Raw genomic sequence first — 15,316 nt, forward strand, 5'->3', positions numbered from 1 at the left:
CTTTGTCATCGCCTGGCTCGCGTGCTGAGCCCGGGCCCACGCCGGGCTGGAGGGCGCTGGCCCCTGGAGTGGGTTTTGCGTGCCGAGTTGAGAGATGGGAGGCCCCGTGCGCTGGCTGCGTGGACGGCTGTGGCCTGGCCTGTCAGGGGGACTCGGCACCGGCCCCAGACGCCAGGTGGGCAGCCCCCGACCCGCGGGCACGGAGCGGGGTGGACGGCTGGTTCTCGGAGGGCCCGGCATCCTTCGCACCTTCTGTGGGCAGCGGAGCCCGATTTCCCTGGGGCTTGGCCTGCGTCCCTCTCTCGCCCGGGGACCTATGGCCACGCCGTGCCCGCCGAAGCCCCTGCCGGCGCTGAGCCCGGACAGAGCTGGAGGAAGACGGAGCAGGGCAGCCGCTCGCCTGCTCCCTTGCTGGGAGGTGGAAGGGCCGCTCCTACTGCCCTGCCCGACTCCACCCTCGGCCAGGTCAGTGGAGACGCTCTCTGCCGCTGCCCCCCCGACCCCCGACCGTCGTCAGGGACGGGCTGTGAGGGTCCCCCGAGGAGCTGAAGGCGGCTGAGGGAGGGGCACCGGTCAAAGGCAGGACGATCTGAAGCGTGTGGGCAGCAGGTGACGGAAATATATCAACATTGGCCCCGGAGAGCGACAGATGTCCCTCCTGACGGTGCAGCGGACAGTGCAGGGTGAGGGCTGCTGGCCGGCCTGTGAGAACTTTCTCTTCATACTTTTTCAATAAATCTAAACGTGTTCTAAAGCTTCTTACAGAGAAGATAAAGGAGCTTTCTGTACAGGTGCAGAAGCAGCTCCAAGACGTAGAGTAACTGCAGGCGCAGGGGAAGCAGGCACGCGGTTTGCTTTTCTGCGTGTAGGAGACGCGGATGCAGATGTGGGCCGGGCGGAGGAGACCGTAATTTCCCACTTCCTTGTAGTTGTAAAAAGCAACTTGAAAGGACACACGAGGAAGTCATATTTAACCAGGTGGAGGAATCACTTATTCAACACAAATGGAACCCCAAACTGCTGAAAGCCGCCTGTCGGTGCGGCCGTCGGATTGAGCTTCCAGCCCCTCCTGGCAGCAGCCCGGCCCCCTGCGCGCTCTGGGTGGCTCGCTCCCGCTGCCCGTCTTCTCATCTCTCTGGGAATCTGGGTCACGGACAGCAAGCTGATCTGGACGCAGGTCTCACCCGGGCGAGTGGGGACATCCAGGCAAAACCTCACTGAAAGCTGGTGGGAATGTGGTTTTTAAAAAAATATTTTATTTTTGGCTGCGTCCTGTCTTCATTGCGGCGCATGGGCTCAGTTGTCCCGCACGGGTTTAGCTGCCCCGCGGCACGTGGGATCTTAGTTCCCCAACCAGGGATCGAACCCTCGTCCCCTGCCTTGGAAGGCAGATTCTTAACCTGCCACCTGCCTCTCCTGCTTTGCGGGGGCTGAAATGGCTGTGGCCTCGCGCCCCGGTGCAGGGCTGGGGGAGCGGGACAGGCGACCCCTACAGCCGTCCCCATGCCGCGCGACACCCACGCAGCAAGTGTTAGAGGCCAGTGACAGACGACAAACAGTAATGAACTCACAAGCCAAACAAGGAAGAAACTGCCCACGGTGACTAGCTAGAAAAGGTGTTTTCTTCCCATTTTATTTGATAATACATTTTCACAGAAACAGGATATTATTTACAAATATACAGGTAAGAGACTGCTGGTCAAAAATCTTAAACCTAAAATGTCATCAAAAATTAATTTACAAAACCCGCCAACCGTCCAGGAGCCCCAGCGGGATGTCTGTGCAGGACGGGGCTCTCTGCTCTGCCAGCTCCTGGGGCCCCAGGCCCAGTCGCCCACGGCCGAATCTCAGGAGGCACTGGTCTGCATGTTTTTGGAAGCTGCGAGCATCGCTCTTACTTTGGCCATGAGGTCCTGTGCGAGGAGAAGAGGGCATCCCTGAGGGCTCCCGCTAAGTCTCAGGAAGGGGACGCTCCACACAGGGAAGTAGCTCGTGAATGTGTTAACGGGTGAAGACCGAGGAAACTGGGGGCAACGTGCTGGGTGGCTGGGGACACACCCAGGCAGGCTCAGGGCCCAGGAGGAGACGCTCAGGCCTGGCCGGGAAGGAGGAGACGGGGCTGACCGGAAAGGGGGGCCCAGGGACCAGCTGCCCTGGGCAACGCTGACACCACCGCCTCCAGAGGACCAGCTGGGACCCCCGTCAGGACCCACAAGATAAGGGGACAGGGAGTGGAAACCAGCCCCCTTAGAAGAAGATGGGAAGAAAGAGACCCTCCCGCCTTACCTGAGTGATTTTGCTCTGCACGGAAGAAACAATTGCTGAGGAGATCTGACCGTCTTTTTCCTGAGAAACTCCCCTAACGCAAGTAAACAGAGAGGTCAGAGGCTTAAAAAATACTTTAAGAAGGCATTTTGTTTTACTTGTTTCCAGTATCCTTAAAAAAGAAATCAACATTATAAATATATTTCACTTTTATGTTTTATGTAACACGTTTGAAATAGTTCATAAAATGCAACATTACTCAAAGATATAGGGCTTCCCCGGTGGCGCAGTGGTTGAGAGTCCGCCTGCCGATGCAGGGGACGCGGGTTCGTGCCCCGGTCTGGGAAGATCCCACATGCCGCGGAGCGGGTGGGCCCGTGAGCCATGGCCGCTGAGCCTGCGCATCCGGAGCCTGTGCTCCGCAACGGGAGAGGCCACAGCAGTGAGAGGCCCGCGTACCGCAAAAAAAAAAAAAAAAAAAAGATGAAGAAAAGGACAAAAGCACAGAAAGCGGGCGCCACACTCCCAGAGCCTGACCACAACCCGAGTGGGCGCCTCTGGTGCATCGTGAGGACTTTCGGGGCCGTGGACACGACACACAAGTGGTGGTCGGGGCCTGTACTGAGTCACGTTTTACCTTTGAAGAAGCTGCACCTTAGATTCTGACCCACCTCAAGTGAGCTGTGGCCTCTGCTACTCACCCACCAGCATCGGAGCACCGTAACGCACACTTGCGGAAGCAGGGGGTTTACAGGCGCGATGGAGGACCTGATCCCCTGCCCCCGACTCCCGCCCAGGCTCTGGGTGGGTGGGTGTGGGCGGGCGGCTTTTCAAAACAGGACTAGGTCTGGCAAATATCCCCCGACAACCACGGGCAGCCAGGCAACGGGGGTCACCTGCGCTGGCACGGGGAGACCGCGGGACGATCAGCGTGGACGCCGACATCCCCACAGCCTGCGTGGTCAGGAAGTGATGGGTTCACCCCTGCCCGCTTGGGCTGAGAGGGGGCGATGGGTGGGTGGGGGTCCTGGGCCCCTGTCACCGCGGAGTCCAGTGCCCGACCCCCTCCTTTGGTCACACCGGGCTCCCCAGCTCCCACGCCATACGGCCCACGTGAGCACAAGGCACTACCGGCAGGGAGCCTGGAGAGACACTGGTTTGGGAACCGGCCGCTGGCACACTACGCGGTCGCCCCACACCCACTCGTAGGGTTCCCCTGCCCAAGCGCGGGGCGGGTGGCCCGGGGCGGCCTCTGGACCCACCCCTCCGTGTGCGCCCTCTACTCATCTGGAGCCCGAGTGACACCCGGAGGGGGTGGGGCGCAGGGCCTGGGGCCGGGGGTCTGCCAGCCCGCCCCTTCTCGGTACCACCCCCACCGGCCCCCGTGGCCCAGAGGTCAGGGCGGGGTTACCTGGAGCGCTCCTGGCTGGAGCCCCGACTCTCCACAGGAGAGATGCTGGCCGAGTGCCGGCGCGCGGCCTGCTTGCTCGGGGAGGCTGGCTGTGAGCCGGCCTTGGACTTGGTCCGCGACCGCGAGCGCCGCTTCTTCTTCTTCTCGTGGGGGCTTCTGGAAGGAAAGCGGTTTTAGACAAAGGCACAGCGCGGGCTCTGAAGGAGCTCTGGGTGCTCTCCACGGGACAATTCAGCAATTTCACCCACCCTTCTATACACATTGACTCCTTTTCAAAACCAAACACATTTAATTAACTTGAAACGGATGGATATAACAAAATAAAAGTCGTGCAGAAGTAAAACGTGGACCACCTTCTCGCCAGAAGTCCTGCAGTCAGATGCCTGTGGGTTTAAAACACCATCAGCACTTTATCTGCATTTAAAATAACCCAAGATAAGTAACCAAGCGCTGTTTGTACTGCTTGTTCATTTACGCTGACTTCATGGGAATTTCCAACCAGAAGTGGAAAATCATCAAAACCCAGCACTGTGAGCACAGACGCTAGGCGTGTCCTTGTGGCCTGAGGCTGACGGCCCCCGGGGCCACCCGCTCTCCCACCGCCCTCGCAGCCGCGCCTCGCTGCCCGTGTCCTCGCGTCCTCCGAGTCGCCAAGGCCCGTGACTCCACGTCAGAAACGACCCCCAGCCCCTCCCCACTCCAGCCCCGCAGCCCCGCACTCTGCCTGGGCCCAGCGCCTCCCGCCCAGAGGCAGCTCTCACTCCACTCCACGCCCTGCCCTGTGACCCCCCCTCCCCACGGCCCTGAAACACAGCAAGAAAGAGGGTATGTGTAGGTGGTGGAAGCGCTGCGGTGCAGGTCCCTGCCCGCTTCTCCTGAGACCACGGTTGCCCGCCCTTCAGAACCCGCCGGTGCCTGGGCTGCAGGCCGCCCTCCTGCTGGGACCATCTCCTGGAAAGTCTCTGCAGGCACAGGTCACCGCTGGTTTCATCAGCCCCCGTCTCAGTTTGTCGCTCCCCGCTTCCTCCCGGGCTGCGACTTGCTGCAAAGCACTAGAGGGTGGATCCCTGGCCGTGGGCAGCTGGGCGACAGGACGGGAACTGGACCTCGGGAGACATTGCCCGATGCCCACGCCCTCGTCCTCAGAGCGCGGCCGGAGGGTGGGCGACGGGCTTCTGGTGCTGTCACTTCCCTGCGTGCCGTCACTGCTCTAAACACGGACGTCCTGGGTCACCGCCTGCACAGCTCACACTCCTCCTGGTTCCTCGGGACTCAGGTGGCTCACAGGCCCTTCCCAACCTGGAGACACCCCGGGGCCTGTCTACACGCCCACCCACCCCACTCGTCGGGGCACCTCCCTGGGGCGGCTCCCGCGGACCCCTGGTGCAGGAGGCTGCTGGCCAGCGAAGCAAGCTGGCCGTCCCGCCGGGCAGGGCGTGGCTTTCTGGCTCTGTCTCAACAACAAGGACCTGGCCCTGGGTGGTGGCAGCTGGGCAACTTCAGTTCAGCTGTGGAAGTGTCCCTGGTGCGCTGGCCTACGTGCAGGACAGGAGCAAGAGAAGTGGTCCACAAAGAAGAGGCTCTTCCCGGTGCAGGGTACACAGAAGCGGGAAGTGCACACCACAGGCCTACTTCCTACACCGCAGACGTTTTGTGACTTTTTGTCACATGGCTAGGATTTCAAAAGCAGCAGCAAATAAAACAATGAATATTTAGGAGCACGTGGCATACGTCCCGAATGATTTCAGCCCCAAATCCGGCTAAGTTCCTACGGCTGCCTACGTGAACTAATTAAAGGTAGGTGAGCAATCCTGAACTGTAGATCACGTTCAATTTCACTACAGCTTGATCTCATGACAAAACTTTCTAAGCGTTCGCTTAAGGAATTAACTCATCTTTTTGCTTTTTAAATTGAGGTGTGCTTTATATCCAGAGAAATGCAAAGGTCTGAAGTGCTATTTGCTGAGTTTTGGCAGACATGGTGAAACCCAGACCCGTCACGACTAGGAACACTCTACCATCCAGAAGGTTCTTCCACTGATGCTCTCGGGCATCTGCATCCCCTGACCCACCATCCCAGATACCCACTGCTCTGATTTCTACCACATAAATGGAAACCCAGATAAACCGGATCACACAGTGCTAGTCCTCTGTGACTGGCTTCTTCCGCTCAAGCAGTCTGACTCTGAGATTCCTCACGAGGGGGTTCTTTTCGCGGCCAGGTAGTGTTACACCGTATGAATCTGCCATCACTGGTCTTTTCGCGGCCGGGTAGCGTTACACTGTATGAATCTGCCATCACTGGTTGAGGCTCTCCTCTGTTAACAGACATTTGGGCTGTTTCCGGTTTCTAGCAATTACAAGTCAAGTTGCGTCTGTGGTCAGATGTTTATGGCGAGTAAACACCTGGGACTGGCACGGTCAGGCCATGGAGCAGTGTATGTTTCACACTGTAGGAACCCGCCAAACTGTTTCCCAAGCGTTTCAACACTTAGTAATGTCCCTCTGCTTGTTTCCAGCCATTCTTGTCAGTGTAAAGAGCGCCTCACTGTGGTTTTAACCTGCATTTTCCCTGACAGGTGACTAAGGAAGCTGAGCACATTTTCATATGCTACCTTCACTGGCTATTTAAATATATTCTGTTTTTCCACCAAGGTATTTGTGGTTTATTTATCAAGAGAAAACTATTCCTTAGCCCAGATATGCATAGTTCATAGTTTTGAAACACAAGCATGTGACAAACTCCTGTGGAACTCAACCCAAAGAAATCCTTTCCATTCCAAAATAACTTTGCACTCTAAGAGATACCGGCCTTCCGCATCTCCTCAAAATCTCTTATGGAACCGTAACTTCTGTAGACATCTGCATGTGCCTTCTTTCTTGGTTCAACCACAGCAAGCTTACAGACAGCTGCGACACCCGGGGACACAACGAACGCTCCAGCAGTAGGAAAGTGCAGGCGCTTGGCCAGGAGGCTGCCCCGCTGAGGCCTCCTTACGGGACGCGAAGCTCCTCTCTTCCACAGCTCAGTGACAACAGCCTTCCAGGCCGATGGAGAAATGGACCTGAAATACATTCTGTTATGAAATGTCTTTCAAGCCCTCTGCCCCTCTTCTAATCGGGTTGCCTTTTTGGAACTGACATAGGCCTCTGTCAAAGATGCACATTGCAAATCTCTCTCCCCGTCTGGGGCCTGCCGATGCACTTTCTTAACTGTCCCTTTTGAATGAAGTTTTTAATTTCAATGAAGTCAAATTTATGATTTTTTTCTCTTATGGTGGCATTTTCTACATCCTCAGGAATCTCTGCCACCTCATAAATGTATTCTCCTTGTTTTCTTCAAAAACAGAATGGTTCTAGTTTTCATATTTAGGTCTGTGATCCATCTTGAGTTAAGCTTGGTATTCGGGGTACAGGTCACTTTTCTTCCATTCTGATGTCCAGTTGTTCAATCAAGTTTTGCTGAAAAACGACTTTTCCTCCCTGCACTGTTTCGGCTCTTCACCCTTTTAAGGTGTGCAGCGCACGCCATCTGACTCCTGTGGCTCTTAGTAAAGTCCTGAATTGGTATGAGAGTCTCCAACTTAGCTTTCAAGGTTGTTCTGACTGCCAGTCAGCGTGCCGAGGGCACAAGAAGCCGAGGGCGGTTCTGATTGGGACCGTATTGGGCCTACAGATCCTTTTGTGGAGAAGAGCCATCTGAACGACACTGAGCCTTCCAGTCCATGAATATGGACTTTCTCTCCATTTATTTAGGTTTCTCCTAAACATCTTCTCTGAACTGTTTTGTGATTTTCAGTGTAGAGAGATCTTATACACATTTCCTTACATTTATCCGTAAGTAGTTTGTTTTTTTGATACTGTTCCAATTAGTATTGTTTTTAACTTCATTTTTCGGTTGTTCTAGGCTAGTATACAGAAATAAACTTAGAGGTTCCTTAATAAGAAGACACAGTTTTACGCTCTCCTTTGCAATCTTTAGGCCTTCTATTTCTTTTTTCTTGCCTTACTGTCGAGGCTGTGAATTCTATTACAGAGCAGACACCTTGGCCTTGTCTCTGATCTCAGGGGGAAGGCACCAGCAGGTGTGATGCTAGCTGTAGGCTTTGCAAAGATGTCCTTTGGGAATTCTCTGGTGGTCCAGTGATTAGGACTCCACACTTCCACTGCTGAGGGCCCGGGTTCAATCCCTGGTTGGGGAACTAAGATCCCACAAGCCACAGGGTGTGGCCAGAAAAAAAAATAAAGATGCCCTTCACCAGATGGAGAAAATTTCCTTCTATTCCTGCTTTGCCAAGTTTTTTTTTTTCTCCCCCTTTTCTCTTTTTAATGAACAGGTGATGAATTGTGTCAAATATTTTTTCTGCATCTATTGAGATGTCATATGATTTTCTTCACTTATTCTGTCAATACTGTGAATTACAATGACTGGTTTTTGAATGTTAAAGAACCTTGCATTTCTGAGACAAACCCCATTTGGCCCTGATGTATTTTATCCTTTTAATTAATTGCTAGACTCAAATCAGCTAACACTTTGTTAAGGATTTTTGTACTTATTTTCCTGAGAGTATTAGTTTAGGAATAAACACATGCGTGTACACACACAGCCACCCCCCCCCCCCAACAAAGCACTCCACACTCCACACCACACAGATGTGCACACTGTCCATCTGCTTTAGGACGGTCTCATGCGGTGAACTGGGAAGTGTTCTCTCTTCTACTTCCTTTGAAGTGTCTATAAAATTGGTTACCCCCTTTTTCTTGAATGTTAGACTCTACTGATAAAAGTCATCTGGGCCTGGAGTTTTGTGGAAAGGTTTTAAATTATAAATTCAGTTTATTTAGCAGATGTGGAGCTGCTTAGATTTTCCATTTCTTCTGCTGTCCATTTGGTAGTTTGTTTCTTTCAAGGAATTTGTCCATTTCACCTATGCTGTTAAATTAACCGGAAGGAGATTTATTTTCTTATTATCCTTTTAATGTCTATAGGGTCTTTCATTCTTGATCAATCTAAAAAAAGATTTATCATTTTTAAAATTATTTTCAAAGAACCATCATTTGCTTTTACTGTTTTCCTCTGTGAGTCTGTTTTCTATTTTGTTGACTTCTGATCTTACTTTTATTATTTCCTTGCCTCTATTTACTTTGAGATTAATTTGTTCTTCTTTTTCTAGCTTTAGACAGAAGATTGGTTCTTAGACCTTTCTTTTTTTTTCTAATAGAAACACTTAAAGCTACTAACTTCCTTCTGAGTACAGCTGCAGAAGGAGTATGTTACATTTTCATTATCATTCATTTCAACATATTTTCTACTCTCTCTTGTGATTTCTTCTTTGACCTATGGGTAATTTAAAATGTGTTAACTTCCAAGTATTTGGGGACTTTCCAGATACCTTTCTACAGATTTTTATGTGTAAGAAGACATACTCTGTATCATCTGAGTCTTTTGGAATGTGCTGGGACTAATTCAGTGTTACAGGGAACGATTTAGCCTGGTGACTGACCCACGTGCATGTCACGAGAGTGTGCATGCTTCACTGCAGGTGGTAGTGTTTAGCGGGTCAACAGTGCTGCTCATATTTGCTGCATCTGTCGTGTTCTACTGCCTGCCTTTCCCTTTAGTTCTGTCAGTTTTGTTTCAAGTATTTTAAAGCTCTTTTATTCAATGCACACATTTAAGACATTATGTCCTCATGAAGAGCTGGCCCCTTCATCATTATGAAACTGCCTTCTTTATCTCTAGCACTACTTTTTCAAGTCTGCATGGTCTCCTGTTAATACGGCCACACCACCTTTCTTCTTATTAGCACTGTACGGTGTATCTTTTAGATCTTAACCTATTTGTATATTTAAAGTATCTCTTATAAGCAGCTTAGTATTAAGTTTTGTTTTTTAATGCAGTCTAAAATCTCTGCTTTTTAACTAGAGTTTTTAGTCTGCTTACATTTAATGTAATTATTTGTATGGATGGTGTTAACAATCTTCTTGTTTTCTAGCTGTCCATTTGTTCTTTTTCCTCCTCTTCCCCACTTTTCTGCTTTCTTTTGCATTAATAAAGCATTTTTATGGTTCTCTTTAACAGTATTGGATTTTTAACCTTTTTATTTTTAGTGGTTGCTCTAGAGAATTATGATATGCATCTTTCAATTGTCATAATCTACACTGAATTAATAACACTTCATGTATGATACAAGAACCACAGAACAGCAGCATATTCCCATTCACTCACTCAACAAGCATTTGCTGATGTGCTCGGTGAACACTGAGCTGTAGGGATTCAATGCTAAACCCTGCCCCCCGTCCTAACCAATCACATACTATTTACTGTCATAAAGTAACCGGGACTTCCTGTTGGAGTGTACTGTAATATGATTTGGCTAAACATTTTCATGAATTTTACTTATAAAAATATTCACTCTGCCCAGATCTGGATCTCCAAACACTAAAAGGAACCAGGATTCCTAGGAGAAACAGCTGACCCCAGGTCTGGGGCAGGGAAAGCACAAGCTAAGCCTGGAATATCTTGGGCCAAAAGTGACAAAGTACTCAAAGAACAATGGGGCCAAATGTGAGACAATGCTACCATCAAATAGAATATAATGGCAACGGATTGTTGCACAACAAATAAAAAACAAATCCCCAAACCCAAAGTCCACAGTGATACTAAAACAAAGGGGGGTGTTTAGAGAAGAAATGAGGAGAAAGCTGCTGGCCACAGGACACTCACATTGTTCCAGTGCCACCCCACAGATGACTTGTTAGTTCAAAGAGGTATGATTACACAGCAGACACAACCTTAACCAAGTGATCAAACTCAGTGTCACTGGCAATGGGACAAAGGGACACTTGTGTGCCTCCTGGTGTGATGCAATGGGAAGTTACACAACATCACTATAGAGTATTCTTGCGAAAAATACTTAACATGAACACAGCCAAAAGGACACAGTAAGACAAATCCAGAGTGTGGGATCTTCAATGATACAGGTGACCTGGGCTTGTCAAAGTCATGACATGCCCTCACAGGAGGGCATGAGGGAGGGAGGAAGAGGAGGAGAGAGAAAGGAAAGCAAATGTGGCAAAACGTTAACACTGAATCACGCTACAAGTTACATGCAGATGGGTGTTTTTAAGTAGTAAGTTAAAAACTTTCTAGTAAGTTAAAAGTTTTTCAAAAATAGAAGCCAGGGGCTTCCCTGGTGGCACAGTGGTTAAGAATCCGCCTGCCAATGCAGGGGACATGGGTTTGAGCCCTGGTCCAGGAAGGTCCCACATGCTGTGGAGCAACTAAGCCCGTGCGCCCCAACTACTGAGCCTGCGCTCTAGAGCCTGCGAGCCACAGCTACTGAGCCTGCACTCTAGAGCCCATGGTCCACAAAAAGAGAGGCCACCGCAGTGAGAAGCCCACACACCGCAACGAAGAGCAGCCCCCACTCGCTGCAACTAGAGAAAGCCCGTGCGCAGCAATGAAGAACCAACGCAGCCAAAAATAATTAATTAATTAATTTAAAAAAATGTTAAGTTAAAAAAAAAATAAAATAGAAAAAAAGTCGTGAAAGAAGCACTCGGTGATCAGCCTGTAGAAATAATCCTTCAAATCTGGCAGGAGGCACTTCCCCTCAGTTGGGGTGACCTGACGGGATTAAAGTGACCCTGACTTGGCGGACGGATTAGTCACCTGCTGCCACACTGGAGCAGAGACCCCGAAGCTACTCCGAGTAGAAGGATGAGGGGACAGCCTGACTGCTGGGTAACAAAACGCGCCTGCTAACAGAACGTATTCCTGGCCTACAGAAACTCTGGGTTTATAACCAAGCCCAGGAAATCGACCAGTAATCGTGCACATGTTCACCTCTACTGGGTTCCTCCTGAGTCCACCACTGTCCACGACCCCTGAGTCAGGTCACAGGCTTGATCCCATCTATCAGGGCAGGGTAGCTAGGCCCTGCAGTAAGTTGAATCTTAACTTCTTTCATCTGACTTACTGAAGTTCTGATGATAGCACAAGCTCTGATGAACCCTAATATAATCACCGTCTTCTCTAGTGATAGCTCTTTTAATGCAAAGGTTAATTTGAGGGCAAAGCAAGAACTCTTCTGTTAGGAGAGATCTTCGGCTGCAAGGAATTAATTTTAGACCATGCCCTTTACATACACCAAGGGTGACGATAAATTTCAAATGTCAATTACTTGCATAAGGAATAAAATTTAAAATGGACTTCAATTTTCATCATTTTATCCTGCAACAGTCACGTATGCTTAGCGTGGGAGTTCCAAGGCACAAAGTGAAACTTATAAACAGACGGAGTGAGTCTGTGCGTGAAGCCTTCACTGAAATGTATCAGTTTTACAGCTCCTTTCCTGATTTTTCTGTTTTAAGAAAGAGAGATGACATTTTATCATTTAATGGAACTATTGCATAACTAGCCAGACTGCAGGAACGTTTTTCAGTTAGAAATGCCTTTCAGAACTGCTCCTGCATGTATACATGTAGCTGATTCACTTTGCTATACAGCAGAGACTAACACAACATTGTAAAGCAACTACACTCCAATAAAGATGTTAAAAAAAAAAAATAACTGCTCCTGTTGAGGATGTCTGCTGACGGAGGGGCGTCTCTGAGGCAGGTTTGGGTGATGGCTGGGTTCATTTGTCCAAGAATGGTGGACACCTGAAATGCAGATCTGTCCTCTGGAAGACCCTGGAAGGTTCTGGAACCCCGGGTGTCCTGACACTCAGCAGCATGGCATCATGAAGTCTGAGACTACGATGGGCAACAATGGCGTCTTGCCCTTTTCTGGGTGCCTTGGTCACCGGGCCAGCAATGCTCCTTGTCTACCTACCAGAGCCGGGGCCTGCCTTAACTCCAGTGCAGGGACACAAAAAATGGGAAGCCCTCATTTTCAGAGAGGATGGAAATACAGAAGCCAAGTGACAAAAAGCATTCAGGTGGCATCACCCAGGCTGGACGGGGCGATCCCCAGGTGGCGCCCCTCAGCCGAGAGGGACACGCCCACTGGCCCACCGGCCACGCTCCTGGCTTGGGCCCTGTGTCTCCTCAAGGCAGCGGTGGTGCCAGGGCCTCTGGTGGCAGAGGTCAGCCCCGGAGCGCTCTTCCTGGAAGCGGGGGCAGGGGCCCTGGCTTGCCGAGGGTCCAAGGCCCAGACTGGGGGTGACGGCGACATGGGAACCAGCCTCCCTCACTCTCCTCAACTAGACAGGTCTCTCCTAGCGGTCAAGGGGCCAGAGGACGGGCCCTCTCCCTGCTCTCAGACCCCACGAGGACCCTGCGGCACTCTCCTGGGAGCTGCAGCCGAGGCGTGGCCGCCTGGGCAGCAGGAGGGATCCACCTGAAATCTGAACTTCAGACTCTCCTTGTCGGTCGCCCCTCCACTCCTTTCCCTGCTCAACACGTGAAGGGTAAGGAGCTGCGTGTGGGGGGTCTAGGGGCATCTAGGCTTGGGGGAAATGTGACCCCAAGAGCTCCCAGCAGGGCCAACCACCTGCAAAGACAGACGTGTTCCAGCACAGGCAAGCACCCTCTGCTTCTGAGCTCCAGAGCAGTGAGAACGCTGCCAGGATGACTCGGGATCGGCCAAAGCAGCTGTTCCCCGGCTCCGGACAGCTCTGTGCCGGAGACGTGGGAGCCCCACCTTCCAGCGCAGGTCCCGTGTCTGTGAAAGCTCCGCCGCCTACCTGGACCGGGTCCGCTTCCTGCTGACTCCAGGGCTGTTACTCATTCGGTAGGCAGTGGGGACACTCCTGTCCTCCCGCCGTCTCTCGGGGGAGTGTGCTCGTCTCCGGGGGGACCGGGACCGGGACCTGGCAGAGGAAAGCAGGCATTTCAGTCCTGTGTGGGGTGGGCAGGGAAGCACCTCCACTGCTGAGACGGAGGCCAGCCCTGGCCTGAGCCCGTTGGGCGTGGTGGGTCCCTGCCTGTCCTTTCAAGGCCCGCCCCCAGCCTCCCTACTCTGCTGACCCGGAACTGGATCCAGGCTCAGAGGCAGAACGCTCATCACACCAATGCTAAGCTTCTAAGTGGGGCCCAACTCATGCTGAGGCTGGAGCCGTGGGCTGCTGGTGCGGACAGCCAGCAGGAGCCAGCTCCCGCCCACTGGGTCCCTGCAGTTCCTGGCGGACGCAGGCCCGCTGCTGCTCTTCCTTTCTCTTGCCTTTGCCCATCTGGTCTCCCTAAAACACGTTCAGCTCACTGGTATTGCTGTCAAAATTAGGTAAGCAAAGGCAACAAGGTCCAAGTGAGCTGTTTCCACTTGTTCTGAACACTGGCAAGAGGAAGAAACTGACACGTGATGAAGTTCGAGGACCCCCTGGAAACCTCTCTTGTTTGCACTCATCTTATGGCCTCTCAGCATGAGGAACAGCCTGCAGGCCCACTGGCAGGAAGCCTGAACCTTCAATCCGATTCAGACCGTGCCGTTCCCATGAAAGTTCTGGCTAAACCATTTGTTTATGAGATGTCTAATACTTTTTCTTCCCTTTCCTGTGCCTGGAAGAGGACTATTCCATTCGTGCAGTGCCGTGACCCACACACGGCAACCGTGCCCCAGACAGCAGCACGCAGAACTCCAACTCGAGACCCTCACCCACGGGGTCACGGTCCTAACGGACGGCCCTTTAACAATGGGTTTAGGACTCTTATTTTAGTTTTTTGTCCATTCAGTGAAATTACTGTTTTGGGGAGACCTGAAATAAGCAGAAATCTGGGGGGGGGAATTTCTTTCCGTTCTGTTTCTATGACAACCCACTCAAAAAACGATATACAGAAGAGGTTTTGATTTTGTCATCTAAAGAAGTTCTACACGGAATCATTTTAAGTCACAGTAAAACCCCCAACAACGCACACCGTTGTTGCAAAGATCAGCTTGTATCACATTCCACCCTCTGTGTCACAGGGGCAACGCTGAGTCACTCCTGAAAAACACTGCAGCCACGGAAGGACCTGCTCCGGGAGAAACGCGCCTCGGCCCTGGGGCTCCTCTGACACAACTGCTTTTCAGCTTATACAACGGTTGTGATTTTTGTTTCCAGAGCTTTCCTAAGATTTAAGTAACGATTACAAAGCTGAGGTCAGTCAGACACCTTGACATTTTACCAGGCTTTCCCTCAAAAGGGCTCCAGGAGTCAAATCTGTTCGTGGTGGAGGCTGCCCGATAACTGCCTCGCTGTGCTGCCGCCACTGCCGAGCTGCCCTGACAAGGCTCCGGGCTCAGCATCCCTGGGAGGCCGTGGGTCTGTGGCACGGAGGCACACACTTAACGTTCAGAATGTGCTGGGCTGCGCGGTGCTAGAGCCCCGAGAAAAGCTCTGCTCAATCAAAGCCACAGCGCCTACGGAACGCTTAAACACAGGCTTCTACGATGAGCTCAATAATCAGGAAAATAAATCACTTTTTACTGTCTGCAAATCCCTAACTTTGACATACAATACCACTTTGCAGTGGCCACTGGTGCTTTCTTTGAAGTGAGGTGCCTGTGACCAGTAGATTCCAAGTTACCTGGGAAAAGCACATCTCAGAACGGAGGGCCATGAGCTACACCAGATGACGCTTAGGTTTTATTTTAATTAAAGAAGCTCCAATGCTTTTATTCTGCTAAGTAGGGTCTGAATATTGCTACCATGGCAC

The 15,316-nt window shown here is 51.4% G+C and overlaps 1 protein-coding gene across 3 annotated transcripts in view; it reads right to left on the reverse strand.

Moving 5' to 3' along the window:
- Positions 1-1,612: 1,612 nt before the first annotated feature.
- Positions 1,613-15,316, reverse strand: part of SFSWAP (splicing factor SWAP) — an 82,438-nt gene continuing 68,734 nt past the window's right edge. For 2 of the 3 annotated variants that reach the window (XM_060027848.1, XM_060027850.1), the window contains exons 15-18: positions 13,369-13,494; positions 3,677-3,832; positions 2,287-2,359; positions 1,613-1,913 (exon numbers count right to left, since the gene is read on the reverse strand). In XM_060027848.1, coding sequence (XP_059883831.1) covers positions 1,848-1,913; positions 2,287-2,359; positions 3,677-3,832; positions 13,369-13,494 — 421 coding nt within the window. In that variant the 3' untranslated portion in view covers positions 1,613-1,847. The remainder of the gene's footprint in view (positions 1,914-2,286; positions 2,360-3,676; positions 3,833-13,368; positions 13,495-15,316) is intronic. The other variant, XM_060027849.1, reaches the window with a different exon arrangement.

The sequence above is a fragment of the Delphinus delphis genome, chromosome 13, assembly GCF_949987515.2.
Source record: "Delphinus delphis chromosome 13, mDelDel1.2, whole genome shotgun sequence".
Classification (NCBI taxonomy): domain Eukaryota; kingdom Metazoa; phylum Chordata; class Mammalia; order Artiodactyla; family Delphinidae; genus Delphinus; species Delphinus delphis.